This window comes from Rattus norvegicus, chromosome 10 (genome assembly GCF_021556685.1).
Source record: "Rattus norvegicus strain SHRSP/BbbUtx chromosome 10, alternate assembly SHRSP_T2T, whole genome shotgun sequence".
NCBI classification, from domain to species: Eukaryota; Metazoa; Chordata; class Mammalia; order Rodentia; family Muridae; genus Rattus; species Rattus norvegicus.
This window is the reverse complement of record NC_141543.1, coordinates 77,741,077-77,762,813: the sequence shown is the minus strand read 5'-3', so window position 1 is coordinate 77,762,813 and position 21,737 is coordinate 77,741,077. Positions and strand designations below refer to the sequence as shown.

Genomic DNA, 21,737 nt, shown 5'->3' with positions numbered 1-21,737 from the left:
GTAAATGCCGGAGCTAGAACTTGACACTGTTTCCACCCTACCTGGCCAGTGCTCTGACGGCCTCTCCTCCTGCTGAGCAGTTGCCTGACTGCTGTTGAAAAATAGTGGCAGGCACTCAGATCTCAGATAACTGTAGAGAAGTTTGTTTGTTTGTTTGTTTGTTTGTTTTTTAAGTATTTGTTTGTATGTTTTGTTTGTTTTTTTTGGGACAAGGTCTTAACTCTGTAGACCAGGGTGGCTTCAAATTCTCCAAGAACCAGTTGCCTCTGTCTCTTGGGTGCTGGGATTAAAGAATTGGGCCACCAAGCTCAAGAATAAAAACAAAAATGAAAAGGAAACTTTTATCTATGTTGCATTTAGCTCATAATTGGTTTTAGACTATGGAAAGTTTTGGCCAGGCGAGGGGAGGTAGCTCCCCAGCCTGGTCCACATAGCAGCTTCCAACCAGCCAAGGGTTTAGACCCTGCTGAGCCGTCTTGCTGGCACCCCGATCCTTGTTCTCTCTGGACAACCCAGGTCGACCTCACTGAGCTCCTGCTTCCTCAGCCCCGAGTGCTGGGACGTGTGTGAGGCACGGCTGTATGTATCATTTGTTTGTCTAGCATGAGCTTTGTCCGTCTGACCTTCCCTTGTCCCTTGTGTATCTCTTGGATATGGGTATCTATTGCCTCATGACAATTCATTTGAATGGTCGTTTTTCCATACTTACATCACTGTGCAAGTAGAACCTTCTGCCATGATTGGAACAGTCTGTATTTCTGTGTTGTAATATGAGAGACAGCCAATAGCCACATGTGTTGTTAAGGTTGGGCTAGGCCTAGCACAACTGAGAAACTGAGTCAAAAAAATTAGTGAGGGGGATGAAGAGATTGCTCAGTTGTTTTAAGTGCTTGGTGCTCTTGCAGAAGACTGGCATTCAGGTCACAGCGCCTACACAGTGGCTGGCAACCACTCAGGTTTCAGATCAGATATCCTCTGACCTCTGGGAGCCCCAGACCTGCATGTAGTACACATACATACATACATACATACATACATACATACATACATACAGATAGATATATGTGATTACAAAGCTACTTTGAGAGTGTGTCCCACAGGAACAAAAAAAATAATTGGGAAAGAAAGTAAACGCCAAGAGGCCACTTAGAGAAGAAGCACAAAGGGACCCATGCAGGGTGAAGGGAATGCTGTGTCAGTGCTGGGACCTTAGAGCACTATTCAGGCGCAGTGTTGACTGGCAAAGGGCAGGCCGCTGAGAGAGTTGGACACAGAGCTCCAGCCCCCCACCCCCACCCCCCCACCCCCGCGCTTGTGCTACTGATGTTCTGTCAGTCATGCTGACTGGGTCCCAGCTGCTCTGACCTGCCTCTGCTGCATCCTCCGTCAGGATCTTATGCAGCCCAGGCTGACCAATCCTACCCACTTTCCAAGGATTAAGGCCGCAGGCGTGCACCACAGCAAATGGCTGATGTGACACTTATTTAAATGTAAGCATCCCCTTGCAGCCAGCAGCTACTGCTTTGAACAGCACTAAAACAGTTTTTAAGTTGTTAGTAACAAAGATCAGTTTAAATTCTCTTAAAGCACAAAAACAAAATATAGGGAATGGAGAGATACCCCAGCAGTTAGAAGTCCATACTATGCCTCCAGAGAACCAAGTTTCAGTTCCCAGCACCCGTGAGGGACAATACAGCTTCATGAGAACCAACACTACACATAGGCACATAACCAGATTTTAAAATTAAAAATAGATTTACTAGAGAGAATATCAGTGAATTTGACATTGAGTGTTGTCGAATCCAGAGAGACAAATGACCTCGTTCCATCCCTCTGTTTACTTCTCTGTGTGTTTTGACTTCTACATTTCTTAAGATGGCATTGATATGCCTTCAGGCCAGCTGTGGCATAGGCTGCCTGTGAAGTCACTCAGTCCTCCTGCCTGAGGCTAGGATTGCAAACATGTGGCATCATGCCAGGACTTTGATTATTCCTGCCTGTGCAGTGTCTCCACGGGGAAAAGCTAGGCTCTCTACGACCATCAAGGGGAAAGTCTCAGAGAACGAGACTGGCAAGTGTGGGCTAAGTGTTCAGCTTGAAGCCCTGACCTATCACACACCTACCCCAGAGGGTGCACGGGAAATGCACAGGTGACAGGCAGTGTCAGAGCAACATTGAATAAGGGAAACCTTTTGTCCCTCTCTTTCCTTTTATTTATTTATTTATTTATTTATTTATTTATTTATTTATTTATTTTTGGAGCTGAGGACCGAACCCAGGGCCTTGCCGCTTGCTAGGCAAGCGCTCTACCACTGAGCTAAATCCCCAACCCCCTTTTACTTATTTTTAATATGCAGAGCTGGACAGTGGTGGTGCACAGCTGTAATTCCAGCACTCAGGAGGCAGAGGCTGGTGGGCCTCAGAATTTAAGACCAGCTTGGTCCATGCAGTAAGTTTCAGGCCAGTCAAGGCTACATAGAGAAACTGTCTCAAAAACAGACAAGGTTTCCTTTTTCCTTTCTTTCAAAGACAAGGTCTCATGTAGCCCAGGCTAGCCTTGAATTTGCTCTGTAGCCAAGGATGACTTTAAATTTCTTGATCCACATGCCCCCCCCCCCCAATCTCCAAGTGCTGGGGTCACAGATGTACACCACCATGACCAGGTTAGACAGTTCTGGGTTCTAACCCACAGCCTAATGCTGGGCAAACACTACCGGTAGGTCTTCATTCTTAGCCTAAGTTTTCCACATTAAAGAATGATAAATACCTTCATCATGGCTGATTTTAGCTGTTCATTCAGGAATTGGTTTCTTTCTATTTGATGTCTTAGATCTGTGTTGTATCTATTAGCTTCGTTCTCAAGGACTTTAAAGTTTTTCCTTGTAGCATTTATTTATTGTGGAGACCAGGGGTACGTGGTCATGTCAGTGTATGGAGATAATGTGAGCCTCGATCCTTTGCTTCCATTATGCGTGTCCTGGGAAATCATCGTCAGGCTTGGCAGCAAGCACCCTTCAATACTCCACTCACAAAATTTCGATAGAACAAGAAATCTACTAAAATAATACCTATGATCAAATGGGGCTAAATTATCTGCAAGGGTTTCTGCAGTATCCTTTCCTGTCACATCAGGTAGCCTTTTTAAGAAAGTTTTCTTCATTTCTTGCTGTAAATCATAAATCACTTGCGAATGAATAAGATGATCTATTGGTTATGATTAACCTTTATAAGTTGTAATACAGTAAGATATAACATTCCAATCACACTTAAATTTTATTCCCTCACTATCTCTAACTGAATCTCCCATTAGTATCCCTCCCAGCTTGTCTCAAATCAGCCATTACATTAACTGTCTCACTATCTGTTTTATTCTGTTGAGTCCAGAGTTCTGTAGAATGCTTATGCCGGTCTCTAATAAAATCAGCAGTTTGAATTTCTTCATGAGGTGCCAGTCCGGCCGTAGCAGCAGTGGCAGTTAATACAGTAATTCCCATAACTACAATAATCAGTGCAGCCATCTAACGAGTTCTTCTTAAAACTTTCAGGGAGCTCCGGCACTAGAACCATCACTGGTGAGTCTTGTCATGGCCTCAACAGCCTGTTGGCATCCAAACTCCTGGCATTGCTCTGAGAATGTATCAACTTTCAGAAGTGATGTTTAAGGAATACTAGAGTTAACACAGGCATAGAGTACAATGTTCACAAGTGATACTGTACTTATTAGGGTGCCATTGTATGGCCCTTTCCGTAACAGATAAGGTAATGGTATACATGCTACAAAGGGTTGACTCTGATTTAATCTAAAAGATAAAGTATACTTAGCATCATTAATGTTTAACCTTCCTTTCCATGCTTGAAGAAGCACTTGCTGATTTCTACAAATTGGTTTGAAGTGAATTGCTAAATTTTTTTTTTTTTTTTTTTTTTTTTTTTTTTTTTTTTTGGAGCTGGGGACCGAACCCAGGGCCTTACCACTGAGCTAAATCCCCAACCACGAATTGCTAAATTTTAATAGAGGACTTGATATCCCAATTCTATGCCATTGAATTAACATTAAGAGTAGAACTAATTTCTGTGCGAACGATACTGCCATCTCAATTCTGAGAATTGAGCGAAGCCATGAGGAGTCATCAATCAATGGCTTCTCCATGGGAGATAGTAACAAGCACTGGACATAGTTGCCAGTGTATGCAGTCAAATTTCTTGCTGGTAACCCACAGCTCACAAAGTAGCATTAGTCTGTCCCTGAAAACCATATGCATGGAGCATATTTTAAAAAATGAAACTCGGGGTTGGGGATTTAGCTCAGTGGTAGAGCGCTTTCCTAGCAAGCGCAAGGCCCTGGGTTCGGTCCCCAGCTCCGAAAAAAAAAAAAAAAAAAAAAAAAAAAAAAGAAAAGGAAAAAAAAATGAAAATCTTGAGTAGTAGTGACTGTAGATAACTACCCTTGGAAATTTACTTACTCCCACAGTATAATTTATAATTTCCTTATCCTCCTCTTTAGGCTTAGCAGGTCCTTGGTGGTGATAAGGATCAGGTAACCGAGAAGATTCATTAACCGTCACAAGGACACTCATATCTCCCCAGTCCACTCCTATGATAATTGACACGTGTGATTGGTCACCATAGACAGCACAGCAGGGGACAGAGCTGTCATGGTAGCCATAACCTTTGGTCTCCTATACAAACATCACCTTAACAGCCATGTTTAAAAAGCATCTAAGAGTGCAGTTAGATCTTTAACAGTTGTTTGATGCAGTTGCATGAACAGCAAGGTTAATTCTGAATTATCAGGATTAAGTCCAGCATATGCAATTTAATATGCAGGAATAAGTCCAGCATAAACATTTTAATATGCAATGCAATCCCTTCTGTATATTGAGAATCAGTAACTATACTAAGAGACTCATTAAAGACTAATAAAACCATTAGAACGGCATACAATTCTGGGTTCTGGGAGGAAATGTATGGGCCTTGAACTACTCTAGATGTTTCCTACTTTATAACCAGCCGTTTCTCCATGGATCTTGCTGAGCTTGCAAGGGCTGCATTTCTGTATTGGCATTCTCAAAGGCCGAAGACTCAGTTAACACTTGTTTAGGCTTTATCAATAAGAGATTATTTCTATAAGCCATCTCCTTAGTAGCCACATTTTTTTTTTCCTTTTCTTTTTTTCGGAGCTAGGGACCGAACCCAGGGCCTTGCGCTTGAGCTAAATCCCCAACCCCCACATTATTTATTTTAATAAACTAATGACTTCTGTTTCAGGTGTTATAATTTTATAGAATTTAACTGAGAGTTTTTCAGAAAGCAATTTCAAGAGCAGAGCCAAACCCCCAGTAGTGACAGATAAGAGTGTGCTCGATGGCTTTGTTCAGAATTATGAGTTAAATTCACTTAAGCACTAATTAGACAAACAAAAGAGAAATCCTCCATAGAGTGGATGACTAAATCTCAGGAGATTCACACAGCGTTAGTTTAGTGCTTTCTGCCTTACCTGTGATTGGTTTTGTATTAGAAGTTTAGCTCGCCCTAAGTTTTTTCTCCCATGAAGGGACCATTGATAATGAGTTACTGCTGCTAGTAGGGAAATCCCTTTTCTATGTAGGGACCTTTGTACTGAGTTATTCCCATTATGAGGGGAAAACATAAAACATTTAAACGACAATCAAGCAAACATAACAAGCGAATTCTAGGTTCTGGGGAGCTGTGTTATCTCATGCTGCAGCATTGCAGCCCTGCCCTCATTCTTTGGAATTCAGGTGTTGCTGGCTGGCGCTGGCTGGCACTGGTGGGCGAGCCCTTGGCTGAGAGCTGACCACTGAGCCCAGGCTGCAGTCAGTTCTTTTTTTATCTTTTGGAAGGAGGCTTTTTTTCTCCCTTTATTTTTTAGTTTCTTGAGCCTTTCTGTTTGTTTGCAGGCCTTAAACACTTTTCTTTTTTCTACCAGGAAAAACCTTTTTCCTTGATTAAACACTTTCCTTATTTCCACCGGGAAGATTTCTTTTCCTTCCCTCTTCCCTACTGAGGAGATCGTTTTCCTTAATTAATTCTTTATTCCAGGAGTCTTTTTCTTTGTACGTATTACAGCTCCTGAGATGGGGAGTTCCCACGACCCTGTCAAATCCTGGAGTCTCTCTCACCCTGAGCATAGTTACCTCCAGCCTGTAGGGTCCACATACCCCTTTCTCTGAGAATCTACTATGAACAGCCATGGGAGTGTAACATTTGCATATGTGTGGGGTAAACAGGACTGAGACTCGGGTTTGGGGCAGCTGTAGACATCGGAACACATAGCAAGACCAGAAGGCCCCAGAATCTGTTATCTACCATGAGATGCTGCAAGATGGCTGTTTTCTAGTGGCCTAAACAATGACGATGACGATGGCCATCAGGATGGTGAGGATCAGGGAGCTGATGTTCAGGCACTTGGCGGTGGAAGCGTAGGTCTGGGCCCCAGTCACATCACCCACCATCTTCCCGTCCCTAGACTTCACAGAGTAGGCATACACTGTGAAACCCAGGCAGCAGAAGTTCATGAAGAGTGTACTGAACAGGGACCAGACCACAAGGTCAGGCGTGGAGGTCTCAACAGGCATGTTGATTGTGGTTTGTCACAGAAGCTGAGATGTGGGGTCCTCCCAGGACAACCACCTCTTGCTGCTCTTAGGGTCTCTTGGCTTTTGAGCCTAGAAGCTCTTTTTATTGTTACACAAAAAGGCACCTTTAGCAAGTCAATTTCCACATACTCAAACTTCTCAGAACAGGGGTTGTCTTGAAAGACCCATTAACTAAGCAGTTCTCAGCCCATAAGGAGATTTCCTGGTTTGCGAGGCATGTCCCAAGACTAAGTTATGCAAAGGCTCTGAGAATCTTTCAAAAGAATAACCTCATAAAATCTCATATAACAATCACTGACAAAAGGCTACTTCAAAGCCTAGGTGCCATCCCTCCAGATTCACGTCCGTAGAACTGTTCTGAGAAAATTCTGCTACAATATTAAATTGTCCTTGTTTTGCCTGGAAATTATTCTCAGGTCTCTGGAAACTTCAGTGATAATCTCATAACAAAATATTGTCAACTAATGAATGGTTAAAATAAGTAACTGGCCATGGTGGCACACACCTCTAACCACAGCAGTAGGGAGCACAGAAGCAGCAGATCTCGAGTTTGAGGCCAGTTTGGTCTAACAGAGTTCATAACAGTCAGGACTATAGAATGAGGACCTATCTCAATGAATAACCTTCAGAACTCCTCACGGATCAATAGCAGAACGATTGGTGTCGTGTGTGTGTGTGTGTGTGTGTGTGTGTGTGTGTGTGTGTGTGTGTGAGAGAGAGAGAGAGATCCTAACACTGATGAAGTGGAGGCAGGAGGATCAGTCATTTAAGGCCAGCTCTCCTCAGGAGTGAATTCAAGGCCACGATGAGCTGCATAAGATATTGTCTCAAGGGGCTGGGGATTTAGCTCAGTGGTAGAGCGCTTACCTAGGAAGCGCAAGGCCCTGGGTTTGGTCCCCAGCTCCGAAAAAAAGAACCAAAAAAAAAAAAAAAAAAAAAAAGATATTGTCTCAAAAGCCAAAAACAGGAAATTTAAAACATCTATGGGGTGTATGCAACTTAGTGGAAGAGTCCACCTGTAATGTCTGGGACCCTGGGTTTGTCCCAAGCAGCATAAAAACAAAAGGCAAGAAACAAAACAGTGAGGAAATAATATCAATGGGTTATATCAATGTCAGTATTTGGGATATGACATGTATATACTTTTGTAAGGTATTACCACTGAGAAATCTGGACATAGATATGTGTATTATTTCTTACAGTCTTTATGTGCTTCTAGTTATCTCAAATACTTTTAAGTTTTCAAGTTGACACCTTTAATCCCAGCAGTAAGCAGAGACAGGCAGATCTTAAAGTTCCAGGCCAGCCTGGTCTACAGAGTTCCAGTATGGCCAGGGCTACACAAAGAAACTTTGTCATAAATAAATAAATAAATAAAATCACAATTACAAATGCATAACATGAAAATATCTCATAGATATAAAAGTATCAGGGTAAAAACAATAGGTGCACTGTATTGTAACTGTTACATAATGCGCAGGGGGAAAGGAAGCCATCCAGCGCGTGTGATGACAGTTCTGAGATGATGCTTTCACGTCACTTTTTTCTTCCCTTTATCCTTGCCTCATTTTGTCATTTTCCTGTAATGAGCATATAGTATAAATTACAACCACTGAAAAAGTAAGAATTATGCTTTAAGAATAGAAGTCACCAATTAAAAACGTCTTGCTTTCTTAGCATGCAAGTGTGAAGGAACAGATACCCGGATTCCCTTGCTGAAGGAAGTGTTTGAGGCCTTTCCTGAGACCCCCATTAACATCGACATCAAAGTGAACAACAACGTGCTGATTCAGAAGGTGCGGCTCTGCCTCAGGAGGTCCGAGCGGGTGACGCTGACAGTGTGCGCAGAAATGCGATATTCTGTGGGTCAGCATTGTCTAATGGCGCTGACTGATAGTGATCAAGGAAACGAGATAGGCCCCGCTCAGCATTGTTTAATGCCCCACAAAGGTCACAGAGGAAACTTTCCTGTGGGTGAAAGGGAGCTCTCTTAGGCTCCATTCATCCAGTCATTTCTGTAATTGACTACCAGTTTTAAGTCGTTTCATTTGTGGTTGGTTTATGTCAAATTACTAAGTAGTCATATTCGATTAAACTCATTTTAGAGTGGTAAATGTAAATAATTTTGTATTTCATAACAATCTCAATTTGATTACCAGTTGTTCCACAATTTTATACCACCTTTCGGCAGATAATGGATTGTAACCCACTTTTTAATGTAAAGCAGTACAGGTAGGCGGGTTTATATAGGCACATGGATAAAATTTGAATTTTCACATGCAGGTCTCAGAACTGGTGAAGCAGTACAAGCGCGAACACCTGACAGTGTGGGGCAATGCCAGCTCTGAGATTGTAGACAAGTGTTACAAAGAGGTAAGCCTCGGACTCGACCAGCCGGGAGGGCTGGCCCTTATTTGTGTGATAACAGCAGTTCGCAGAATCTATTCCTGACATAGCTCATGTATGAATGGGAGGAACCAGCCAGAAGTTGCCTATAGAGATGACAGACCTCATCTAGCAGCTTCCATTAGTTGTGATACAGTCTAGGGGTTTTGATTGGGTTCTTTTTCTCTGCCAGTTAAAAAATTAAAAGACAGGAAAAAAAAATCTAAAGTGCAGCAGTAGCAACAGGAGGATCTCAGGCTCTGAGACAGAACCAGCAGCTGAGGAAGGTGTTGATTGGGAGTGGGGGTGGGACACAGCAGATGAACAGAGAAAAAGACCCTCTGCACAGCAGGACACACACACACACTGGTTGGGTTCAACCACCTGTTTCATCAATTTCACAAGTACACAAGCATACTTAGATACACATACACACGCTTACATACATATGCATGTACATATATACAAACAAACAGACATATTATATACATTTAATGGATGGAGCAGAGCCCCAATAACCACACTTTATTTCTTCTTTGTCTTTTTATACTTTCTTAGATAAGTTCTTTATAAAATTACCTCATAAATAAAATGTTACACAAAAGGGGAGTTACAGAAGGATGTTGATAGTAAGTTCAAAGCAGTGTTCATTCTATAAGCTCATTCATTATAAGTTCAAAGCCACAGTTTCACATGGCCTCACTTTATCATAGTGCATGCCTGTGGCATCATCCTTGGACCTGACCTAGAAAGAATGTTTTTCCTGGATCACAAATCTGCCCCAAGCCTATTTCTCTTCTTAGTGCATTTATGAAGCTCATTGTATTCCTTATTATTAGGCCTTTACTTACTATTCTTTGAGGAGGGGCACACGCTATTCTTGATTCTAACTGTATTACATCTTTCTGGCAAAACAACTAAAACCATCTCCTTAAATTTTCTTCCTAAAATTATTTGAATAAAATAAGGAATTCTATAAAGTCGTTAATTTATCTAGACAACATTAATTCATGACAGTTTGTCTTCATATTGATCTGCAGGGAATCTGCCCACCAGGGTGGGTGATGCCCAGGAATCACCAGGCTGTGCAACAGTGGCAGGAAAAGGCTTAGCAGCAGCGAGGAGCAATCCTGGGAGGAAGTCCCCGGGGCTGTGCCTCTCCAGAGTGCGCCCATCACAGCCATGCAGAGCAATGGGCACAAGCACAATAGACCTACACAAAAAGCTAGGAATGGCGACGTATGCCTTCAATTCCAGTGCACAAGAGGCAGGCAGGCAGATATCTTGAGTTTGAGGTCAACTCAGGTTTAGTGTACACAGACCAAATCCAACAAATAATTGCTGTAAGAAACCAGGCTTGAGGTGTAGGACTGTAATCCCAGCTACTCTGGAGGCTGAGGCAGGAAGATCAAAGGTCAGAATAACCCTAGGCTACAGAGTAAACTTCAAGGCCAGCCTGGGAAACCTAGCAAGACCCTGCCTCAGAAAGTAAAAAGGGGTGTGGGACTGTAGACCACTTCCCTAGCATTGCTCAAAGCCATGGGTTCAAACACACACACATGCACCCAAAGCACTCAAAATGTCACATGCTGATGAGGTAGCAAGGGACTCAGCAGTAAAAGCACTTACAGTCAAGTCTAATGACTTCAGTTCAGTCTCCCAGGACCTAGACTCCAGAAAGAGAACTGACTGACTGCTGTAAATCACCCTCTGGCCAGGTACACCCGAATCCATAAATTAAATAAATAAATAAATAAATGAATGAATGAATGAATGAATAAATAAATAAATAAATATTTAAAATATTACACGTAAAGGCCAGAGAGCTGGCTGAGTTGGTGAAGTGCTTGCCAATCAAGCTTGAAGCCCGACTTTGATTTCTGGCATTATCCACATAACAGGCATGGGATTGACCTCCAAACACTGGTAGGAGCACAGCACTCCAACAGACACAGAGACAAACAGACACACATACACACACACAACACACACACACACACACACACACACACACACACAAATAAAACCCTTCTTTAAAAGAGGATTATGTGCTGTGTGGTATTATTTATATAACATTCTCAAACTGTAGATATGAATTGCAGATTGGTGGCTGCCATGCCAGACACATGAATTGCAGGGGACAGGGAGAGCTGGTGGATGGCACAGTGTTCTAGAGGAATCGGTATCTTGTTTGTGGTGGTTATAGGAATCCATAGGTGGATTGCACAGAATGAAAACACATGCACACAAGTAAATGGAAACAGGTTAAGATAACACAAAGGAACAAGGATGTGAGCTGACTAAAGTCCATCATCTAGTCGTAATCTACCCGTGTCAACTGGCTTTGGTCTGCCAGTACAGTCTCATCACCTTCTAGAAAAGCTAAGCCAGGAACACATCACACTCTACTATTTTTGTGACTTTCTCTGAGTCTATAGTTACTTCTAAATAGAGATTCTTATTCTAACTTACAAAATTCTATTGACTCATTGATTGATTGATTGATTCATTCATTCATTCTACAACAGTGTCTCATGTATCCCAGGCTGGCCTAAACTTGAGATACGTTTGACCTCCACATGCTGGGAGGTCAGTCATGCACTGTCACACTTTATCTTGTGCATTTGACCCACAACTGCAGAGCTGCAGGATGACTAGTCCTGGCAGTATTGGTGTTCATGTATATGCTCTAGATTCTCAGAGATGAGGAGCTGGGCATTTTTAACAGGAGTCAGGAGTCTGTGTGTCCTCGTTTTTACTGTTTTGGTGGATTTCCTAGTCTCTAGCTATTGATATTGTGACAAAAGCACCAGCGGGGCTTCAGTGCTGGAGCTCCAAAGTAGATCATTACTTACGGGTTGTAGATTTGCTGTAAAATTCTGAGTTGTTTTAGTGACCATAATTCATAGGACACTTGTCAGCAGATAGCCTGGGAAGTACGCTCTGGGGTTTATGAGTGATGATGCCGTTTAAGGTAACACGCAATCTTGCTTGTGTTCTAGAACTCAGATATCCCTATCCTCTTCAGCCTGCAGCGTGTTCTGCTCATCCTTGGCCTTTTCTTCACTGGCCTCTTGCCCTTTGTGCCCATTCGAGAGCAGTTCTTTGAGATCCCAATGCCCTCCATCATACTGAAGTAAGTCCTCATGCTTCTTACCAGTTACCTATTACAGAATGCTCACGTCACTGCTCTGTGACCATCCCTGTCGCTGTGGCTCAACTCCTGGGTGCTAGGGATAAAATGGAGGCCTTTCACACACAAGCTGTGGGTTCTCTGAACTCCTCCTGGACCCTGGCCGGGTTTGTGTGTGGCCTATTGCCCCTGAACCTGGGGTTGGTCTCATCTGTGTCTAATGGGAGATTTAGGAGGATGAACTCCTTCTGTGGGAAGGAGTTTCTGCCCATGGTTTTCTTCTGCTTCCTCTCGAATCCCAATGCCTCCTCCTGCAAGTGCCCACTGCTTTCCTGCTGCCAAAACCTTTCAAAGAACAAGCCAGATAGCAGTGCTTTTGTGCATCTACAACTGTGACCTAAGTGAACCATTTTTTTAAAAAAGGACCTAGCCTCAGATACTTCATTATAGCTACAGAAAAACAGACTAAAGCAACAATCAGTGTTTAAAAAAAAAAAAAAAAGACTTTCGCACCCCTAGCTGAAGAGCTTAGGCAGTTGACAGCTTCTGAGGGGGAGGGCTGCTTTCTGACGTGGTGTAGCCTCTGCTGCCTTGCCCATGCTCTAGTCAGTAACTCCATACCCACGTTCATGTAAGCAACCCTGCTTAAACTGAGTTTAAAAGAAAAGGGAGTTCATTGGAAGGGAGTGGGAGAGGGATCAGAAAGGGTTGTGAGGGGTTAATATGATCAAAATAGATACACTTAGGAGTGCTTTAAAGAACAAATACACTTTATCAGTATTTTAAAGAAATGAATAGATGTTTGTGGGACGTAGAATATATTTTAGTGGTAGAGCTCTTATTAGCTCTATGAAGCCTTGAGTTCAATCTCTCACACAAACATAGAAAAAAGAATTCTGATATCAAAAGCTTCTTAATAAAAGTAGATCATATTTGCCTGTGTGTGTGTGAGGGCGAGGTCAGAGGCTAACCTCTGGCATTGCTTCTCAGGAACTGTCCACCTTATTAAGACAGGATCTCTTACTAGGACCTGGGGCTTGCTAATTAATCTAGGCTCATTGGCCAGAATGCCCCCCATCCGCCCACCCCCACCTTCCCAGCAGTAGGGTTACACAGTGCACATCACCGGGCCCAGTTCATTCATTAGCATGGGTGCTGATCAGGCCCAGGTCATTGTGCTTGCATAGGCACTGTGCTGTCCGAGCCACTCCTAAATCCCATCATCCCCAAGCGAGGTTCATTACATTTATATATTGTATGTATACATGCGTGTACTCTAGTGTGCCGCTGTGAAGGTGAGAAGCAACCATTAGCAATCAGTTCTCTCTCTCTCTCTACCACAAGGGCCCTAGGGACCAAACTCAGGTCATCAGATGTGGCAGCAAGCACCTCGCTGAGCCATTTCAGTGGCCCATTTTTAGCTTAACTCCTGCTTCAAGGACATTTTCACTATTTGAATTTCTTAGTGATGAACTTTTTTATCAATTCTCAATTATATTTGTTAAAAGTCCTCATGGGGGGTTGGGGATTTAGCTCAGCGATAGAGCGCTTGCCTAGGGAGCGCAAGGCCCTGGGTTCGGTCCCCAGCTCCGAAAAAAAAAAGGAAAAAAAAAAAAAAAAGTCCTCATGGACATTTCTTAGACATGGCAGTCTTAATTACCCAGCCTCTAGAGTGTTGGGATTTCAGGCATGTGCCACCCCACCCTGCTCAGAAAACACTTGTCTACAGAGAAGCTGTTTTCATTTGTTGTACTAAAAAGATTCTAACCATTTAATATGGAAGTGCTTAGCTTTTTCTTGTCTGGAGTAGAAATGCCATGTCCTCTAGGTAGCTCAGTGCACTCTATAGGGAAGTGGATGTTATTGAAATAAAACAAAGGAAAGGAGGCACACTGTGCCTTTCCTCTGAGGTGATTCTGAGGGCTGCAGAGATGGCTCTGAGGGTACAGTGCCTGTTGTGCAAGCATGAGGGCCTGAGTCATAAGGCCCACTATAAGGCCAGACGCAGCAGTGAGCATCTGTGACCTAAGGGCTGCTAGAGACAGATCGATGATCCCTGGAGCTCAGCCAGCTTAGCTAATGTGTAAGGACACAGAGGGAAGGAGAGTGTGTGCAGGAGAAGTTAGGAAAGAAGCAGGAGGCCTGGAGAGATGGCTCAGTGGTTAAGAGCACCGACTGCTCTTCCCGAGGTCCTGAGTTCAAATCCCAGCAACCACATGGTGGCTCACAACCATCTGTAATGAGTTCTGATGCCCTCTTCTGGTGTGTCTGAAGACAGCTACAATGTACTCATAGATAATAAATAAATAAAATATTAAAAAAAAAAGAAGCAGGAAATGAAGAATAAATAAATAGGTTGGAAGAAGGCATTCAGTGCGGATCCTAAATGCCAGGTTGACCTCTCTAAATAGGAAAGGTAGTTTAAAAGTCCAGGGTCCAGAGCTTCAAATATGGAAGCAGGAAGGAAATGTGTGGTAGCCAGAGTGGTGTTTCACAGCTGTGATCCTAGCACTCAAAGGATTAAGGTTGCAAGTTCAAGACCAGCGTTTGCTACATTGTGAGACTCAGAGGTAGGGGTGTGCAAAGCATGAGAGAAATTAAAGCTGCAAGACCATCATTACAAAGAAAAGTGTCTGTGCCTCCAGTATGGTGGTACAATCCCAGCACTTTAGAAACTCAGTCAGGAGAGCCAAGACCCTGTCTAAAGAAAACTAAATCAAGGGGGCTGGAGAGATGGCTCAGTGGTTAAGAGCACCGACTGTTCTTCCAGAGGTCCTGAGTTCAAATCCCAGCAACCACATGGTGGTTCACAACCATCTGTAATGAGATCTGATACCTTCTTCTGGTGTGTCTGAAGACAGTAACAGTGTACTTATACATAATAATAAATAAAATCTTTAAAAAGAAAACTAAATCAAATAAAAAACAGCAGCAGAAACATTAAACATCCGACTTTTGCCCTAAATATATTTTCTAGGACAGGGCCTCAATATTTAGCCCTGACTGGCCTGAAACTCCACCTATGGACCAGGCTAACCTCAAAATCACAGAGATCTCTCTTATCTCTTCCTAGTGCTGGGATGTGCACCAAGCCAGATACACTGCTTCTAATCCATAGAACTGTTTTGTTTTGGTTGGTTTTCTGGGTTTTTTGAGACAAGGTTTCTTCTGTAGCCCTGGCTGGCCTGGAAATCACTCTGTAAACCAGGCTACCCTTAAACTCAGAGTCCACCTGCCTCTGCCTCCTGAGTGCTAGCTGGGATTAAAAGCATGTGTCACTGCCACCGGCTGTTTTTAATTTTTTTTTTCTTTTTCTTTTTTTCGGAGCTGGGGACCGAACCCAGGGCCTTGTGCTTGCTAGGCAAGCGCTCTACCACTGAGCTAAATCCCCAACCCCTGTTTTTAATTTTTATTTCTTTTTTTTTTTTTCCAGAGCTGGGGACCAAACCCAGGGCCTTGCGCTTGCTAGGCAAGCGCTCTACCACTGAGCTAAATTCCCAACCTAATTTTTATTTCTTAATGTATGGATGTTCGACTTGTATATATGTCTGGGCACCACATATGTACCTGATACCTGTGTAAGCCAAAAGAGGCCATCAGGCTCCCTGGAACTGGAATTACAGATTTTTGTGAGCTTCCGTGCGGGTTCCAGGAACCAACCCTAGGTCGTTGTGAGACTGGCCAGTGCTCTTAACCACTGAGCCATCTCCCCACACTTCGGTTATGTTAGGCAATCTGCCCCATACTAATTTTTACTAGACAGAAGAGAAGGAAAAGGGCATGCCAAAACGGAGGATAAGATGTGGTAAGCCTAGGGCACCATGTCTCTGGGAGACTTTCCTCAGTTTTGTTTAGCTTTTAGTTTTAGTAAAAGTTAGCTTAAGGTCACTGGAGACAGAACCAAATTTCTATTATTTTTCTCCTCTGAAAAAAAAATTGTAAAATTGTATTTATTTTCTAGTCAGGTTCTCACTATGAGGACCTGGAACTCACAGAGATCCCCCTGCCTCTGCCTCCCACCCTGTGTATAATCACTGTTTTCAGTTTGAATGACTCTTATTCTACCACACTGATACATTCTTGTGTTCCTAATTCATACTTCAGTCTTTGACTTCTCTTAGGCTAAAAGAACCGCACATTATATCCAAAGGTCATAAGTTTCTCATCTGGCTTTCGGACACGTAAGTATTTTAATTACCATATTTTTAAGATTATATATAAAGATTTAGTTTAAATTGTATGTGTACTGTGCACGCCTGCACGTATGCTTGTGTGCCGTATGCATGCTTTGTGCCTGAAGAAGCAGAAAAGAGCATTGAAGTTACAGCAACTCGGGTGAGTGCTGAGCATCAGCCTCGAATCCTCTGTAAAACTAGCAAGTTAGTCTCAAATTCCTGGCCGTCTTGTTTCCTTCCTCTCCCCCAGACCCCCTCCCACTTGTTTATTTTATGTGCATTGGTGTTTTGCCTGCGTGTATGTATGTATGTCTGAGGGTGCCAGATCCCCTGGAACTGTGGTTATAGGCAATTGTGAGCTGCCACGTGAGTGCTGGGAATTGAACCCAAGTCCTGTGGAAGAGCATCCAGTACTCTTAACCACCGAGCCATCTCTCCAGCCCCTCCGTGCCTGGGCTTTTAAAAACTATTTTAATAAATGTGTTTTGTGTAGAGTGGGGAATGGGAAGCTTGTACTAGCTTGTCATGTAGAAATCAGAACAACACAACTCAGAGTTGTCTCTCTCCTTCCACAAGGGCACCAGGGGATAGAACTTAGAGAGGCTTGGCAGCAAGCTCCTTTGCACCCTACAGTCCGCCCATGCCTCAGTTGTAACCGGGACTTGCGTGCCTACTGTGCAGGTGGATAGCCGTGAGCCGCCTGAGCTGGCCTAGTCACCAGTCACAGAGCCCTCATGGGAACCTGGCTCCCTTCTACCTTCATGAGAGAACTAAGCGTCTGTCCCTTACTTCAGTGACTTCCTCAGGGTTACTTACTAGCAAGGTTGCAAAAAGTAACCACCCCCTCCACAAACCACAGCTCAGCATGGTGGGAAGAGGTGTGTGTGGCAATCCGGGGTGTGTAAAAGCGGGTGTTGCCTACTGGCACCTTTCTTGGAAATAATCTGTACCAAAACTTGACAACAACTGAAATGTAGCCCTCCATACAAGGTCCTGATGCTTACTTTAAAGAAAGTGCTTTAATTTCTACAGATGTTGGGTTTCATTTTAGATTAAAAATAGCAAAGTGTTCCATATTTTTGTTTTCCAAAGGAGGCTTAAATGCTTAACTATGTAATACTCTAAAACACGGCCTTTTATTATCTAGCTTCACACACCTGCACTCCTGTGTTCACATAGCCATCTACACACAGACACCACATGTATAGACTTAATTTAAAATAAGGTCTTTTTAAAAAACTGTCGTTTTCCAGTATTACTAGTTTCCATCTTAAGTGATTTGTAATCTAAAAGTAAATTTAACAGTTACTTGAAACTGGAAAATGATTTTTCTTTTTTTTTTTAAGATTTATTTATAAAGATTTATTTATATGAGTACACTGTAACTATTTCAGACACACCAGTATAAGGCATCTAATCCCCATTACAGATGGTTGTGAACTACCACATGGTTGCTGGGAATTGAACCCAGGACCTCTGGAAGATAAATCAGTGCTCTTAACCGCTGAGCCATCTCTCCAGCCCGAAAATGATTTTCATAGATATAGAATATTATAGTTAATTGACATTCAAAAACATAAGTAATGGAAATGTGATGGCCCAGGACTTAACCTGAGATCCCTGCCTCGTGTAACTTGGAAAGCTGGGAACAGGGACTCAGGATTCTAGCACATTCTCTCATGCAGGCTCCTGCAGGCAAAGTGGGATGCCTCAACTTCCTGCATGCTACAGGAAGAATGGTCTGTGAGTGTCCAGTGTCTGCCCGAGAACAGGCAGAAGTTAAAAAAAATTCATCCACCTGTGGTGTGGTGACCTTTAACCCCCGGAGAAGAAACTAGATCTTGCTGGTCAGAGGTCAGGTAGGCCATGATCTACATAGGTAGTTTAGGCCAGCTAGGGCTGCATAGTGAGACTGTCAAAAGAAAGGAAATTAATAATCTATCATAGCTTTTATAGCTTGAGGTATTTGTTTGTATTGGGGAAGCACTGGATTAAATGAAACACTTACTGAACTCTATAAACTGACAGAGAAAACTAAAGGGTACTTCCAGTCCTAAGGATGAAGATGTGCCTGAGTGTACTGTTTTCTTTCCCTCTAGCTTATTAATGCGGAAAGCTTTATTTGACCACCTCACCGCCCGGGGCATTCAAGTAAGTGTGGGTGCTGATGTGTTTCTAACAGCAGCGCTCCCCCCTGTGACCCCAGGCACAGCACAGGGCCTGGGCTCTGAGCTCTGACTCTGACACTACAGCTGTAATGAGGACGTGTGCTCTTCTTCCTCAGTTAGTGATAAACCGTCAGCTAGATTCATACGCGGGTGAGGGCAGTGGCAGTCTGAGGGGGTAGGCAGTGCATACCTAATGAGAAATGACAGTCTTCCTTAGTCACTGTAAGTCTGCTGAGATCATAGTGGATAGATAGAAAAGCATTTTCTGTTTAACATTTCTCCTTATGCCTCAATTTCCAGGTATACATTTGGGTTTTAAATGAAGAGCATGAGTACAAAAGAGCTTTTGATTTGGGGGCCACGGGAGTGATGACGGACTATCCAACGAAGCTTAAGGAGTTCTTAAATAACATGTCAGCATGAAGCACTCCAGATCATTGAGAGGAGTCATGATCAGAAAAGATCTGAGGAAAGGTGTGTTAGCCACGGTTCCCCTGGGGTCTCCAGGACGATAAAAGGTTTAATCAGTTAAGTTTTAATACCTCATTTCTTAAGTCTGTATGGGAATGTAGAAACTTCCCTAAATTGTATATTTATTTTCTCCAATATTGCATATTTTACACTGGGAACTTGTTTGGAGTTAACCAGCGCTGAAATGTAGATCATTGATCAGGATGTCTGCATATGATGCAGTACTCTATTATTGTAAATCTGAAATCAAAGGCTAGAGGTAAATTGGGCGTTAGCCTTCCCTGAAATAGGATCAACCGTGGTAAAAGGTTCCTGAGCGGGGCATGGTATCATGAGCCTGCGATCCCAGCACACGGGGGGCTGAGGCAAGAGGGCAGGGGTTTGAGGCCAGCTTGGGCTACATAGTGAAATGCCGTCTTCAAAAGTTTTTTTGTTTAGTTAAAAAGAAAATTATTGAAGGCCGTTACAGCCATTTTGAATTGTCTCGTATGTCTAGGTGTATTTTTAGTTAACGGAAATACAGGGGAAGAGGAGTCTGAAAGAGATGTGTAGTACTCGCCCAGCAGGGTGGATGCTGTTCGCAGAGGGCAGATTCAAGCAAGTAACAGTTTGTTATTACTCAGATCCAGGCTGTGGCTGAGACAGACTCCTGGGCTGCGGTTGTTAATGGGGCATCCCGGTTGGAGTCTTTTTTTCAGGTGTATGACAGTGCTGTCATGTCTATTTTTTTACGTCTTTAAAAATAGACATTATAACTATAAAATAAGACAAGATCCAATTAGTCTTGTTTTGTGTTTCCTCAAGAAATACTCAGTTCTTATCTTTTGGGCGCGACTAGGCTGAGCCTGGACCTGGGCTGTGAACTAGTGGTTGAGCTGGTGGAAGGAAGCGCGGCGCCACTGCGGGCATGTTTAGCATGAGCCACGTGCTCGATCGCTAAGGCTCGGACACAGCGAGAGTTAACCCGCATTATACACCACTTCCTCTGCCTCCCGATGTGACTTCACGCAGATCTGCCTCTGGCCTTTTGACTAATTTTCATGATGTCAGATTGGGAGATAAATTCAGTGTAGAGTACTAGACGCCTTTTGCCTAGATTACGTCTCTGCTGTGGGGCAGCCATGGAGGACAGCCTCACCCTCCTTCTGTCGCTCTGTGGTCTAAATTGTAATAAAGTTTTCCAAGAATGAAATGAGGTCTCGATTTGCTTTTATACTTGTAATTCCAGCGTGTTTCATGTAATTTTCTCAGTTAATGAGGTAATTAATAAATGAGCAAATCCAAGCTTTCTCACTAGCATAAAGGGAAAGGGGAACAACAGGGTCATAGGAAGTCGCTTCCTGGCGTCCTGACAGACAACTTGCGCAAGCTAATCTACAGGGCAGACACTTTACTCTTTTGAATTATACACTGGGTTTCTCTGTGTAGCCCAGGCTGTCCAGAACTCACTCTGTAGATCAGGCTGGCCTCAAACTCTGAGATCTGCCTGCCTCTGCCTCCCGAGTGCTGGGATCAAAGGTGAGCCCCGCCATCCAGCTATGGTTTATTTTGAAATGTTGCTTCAGTGTGATTCAGAATAGGTCATATTGTAAAACTAGCACATGTTTTGTGTCAGTCAGTAGAAATTACCCAGAGTGGCCACCATGTTTTAAAAAATCATGCTTGGGACTGGAGAGATGGCTCAGCGGTTAGGAGCACTGACTGCTCTTCCAGAGGTCCCAAGTTCAAATCCCAGCAACCACATGGTGGCTCACAGCCATCTGTAATGAGACCTGATGCCCTCTTCTGGTGTGTCTGAAGATAGCTACGGTGTATTCATGTATAATAAATAAATCTTTTTTTTTTTTTAAAAATCATGCTCAAGAGACTGGAGAGATGGTTAACTTGTTAGTGGGTCAGAACACTGGTTTCAGTTCTCAGCATCCTCAGGGTGCCTCAACCATTTTTACTTCAGCTCCAGAGGATCCAGGACTCTCTTCTGGTCAGCACACCAGACATGTGCCTGGTGTACATACAGACAAGCAGACAAAACACTTGGTGCACATAAAATAAATTTAAGACAATGTTTTAATCATGCTAGGCTACCTGATGATTTTGGACCGAGGATATTGTTTAGTGAGTAAAACATTTGCTATTCAAGTGAGAGAAACTACAACTGAGATAACCAGCAGCCATGTGAATGTAAGGTGGTATGGTGGCCTGCCTATAATCCGACATCAGGAGATGGGCTCTCCAAAGCAAGCTAGCCGGCTAGATGTCCCAAGTAGGAGCTCAGACTTCAAACAAGAGTCAGTTTATAGAGTGGAGAGTGATAAAGGAAGAGACCAGATGCCAACCTGTGGCCTCCCTCACACAAGCACCCGTAGAGACTCACAAATACATATGTGCACATGTGTGAGCTCCACTTCTGTGACAGAAGATGTGTCCATTCCCTGATAGCATGTGAATACTGCTGTGCTCTCCAGTTGGAAGATCATGTGTGAAAGAAGGAATCATGGCATGTATATGATCTCAGTTTGAGGCAGAGACATGTCTGAAAGTGGCTTGTCGGGGCTAGAGAATGCTTCAGCAGGTAACACAGAACTGCTCTTTCAGAGGTCCTGAGTTCAGTTCCCAGCAACCACATGGTGGTTCACAACCATCTGTAAGGTGATCCGATGCCCTCTTCTGATGTGTCTGAAGACAGCTACAGTGTACTCACATACATGCACTGAATAAATAAAATCTTTTTTTTAAGTGACTTGTATTGGCACATGCCTTTAGTTCCAGCACTGGGCGGCAGGAC

The 21,737-nt window shown here is 43.3% G+C and overlaps 1 protein-coding gene and 1 pseudogene across 4 annotated transcripts in view; one reads left to right on the top strand and one right to left on the bottom strand.

Annotated features, from left to right (window-relative positions):
- Gdpd1 (glycerophosphodiester phosphodiesterase domain containing 1) overlaps positions 1-20,144 on the top strand; it is a 43,377-nt gene extending 23,233 nt beyond the window's left edge. The window contains exons 5-12 of one of the 4 annotated variants that reach the window (XR_015630621.1): positions 3,546-3,572; positions 8,298-8,416; positions 8,904-8,993; positions 12,008-12,141; positions 16,260-16,319; positions 18,413-18,464; positions 18,782-18,955; positions 19,791-20,144. Coding sequence is in view for 2 of the 4 variants with exons in the window: in XM_087572120.1 (XP_087428246.1) it covers positions 3,546-3,572; positions 8,298-8,416; positions 8,904-8,993; positions 12,008-12,141; positions 16,260-16,319; positions 18,413-18,464; positions 18,782-18,904 (605 nt within the window). In the remaining 2 variants the exon portion in view is untranslated. Of the gene's footprint in view, positions 1-3,545; positions 3,573-8,297; positions 8,417-8,903; positions 8,994-12,007; positions 12,142-16,259; positions 16,320-18,412; positions 18,465-18,781 lie in introns of all 4 variants that reach the window. The other 3 variants (XR_015630622.1, XM_087572120.1, NM_001044238.2) reach the window with 3 other exon arrangements.
- Ifitm1-ps1 (interferon induced transmembrane protein 1, pseudogene 1) lies at positions 6,326-6,666 on the bottom strand (annotated as a pseudogene).
- Positions 20,145-21,737: the final 1,593 nt, after the last annotated feature.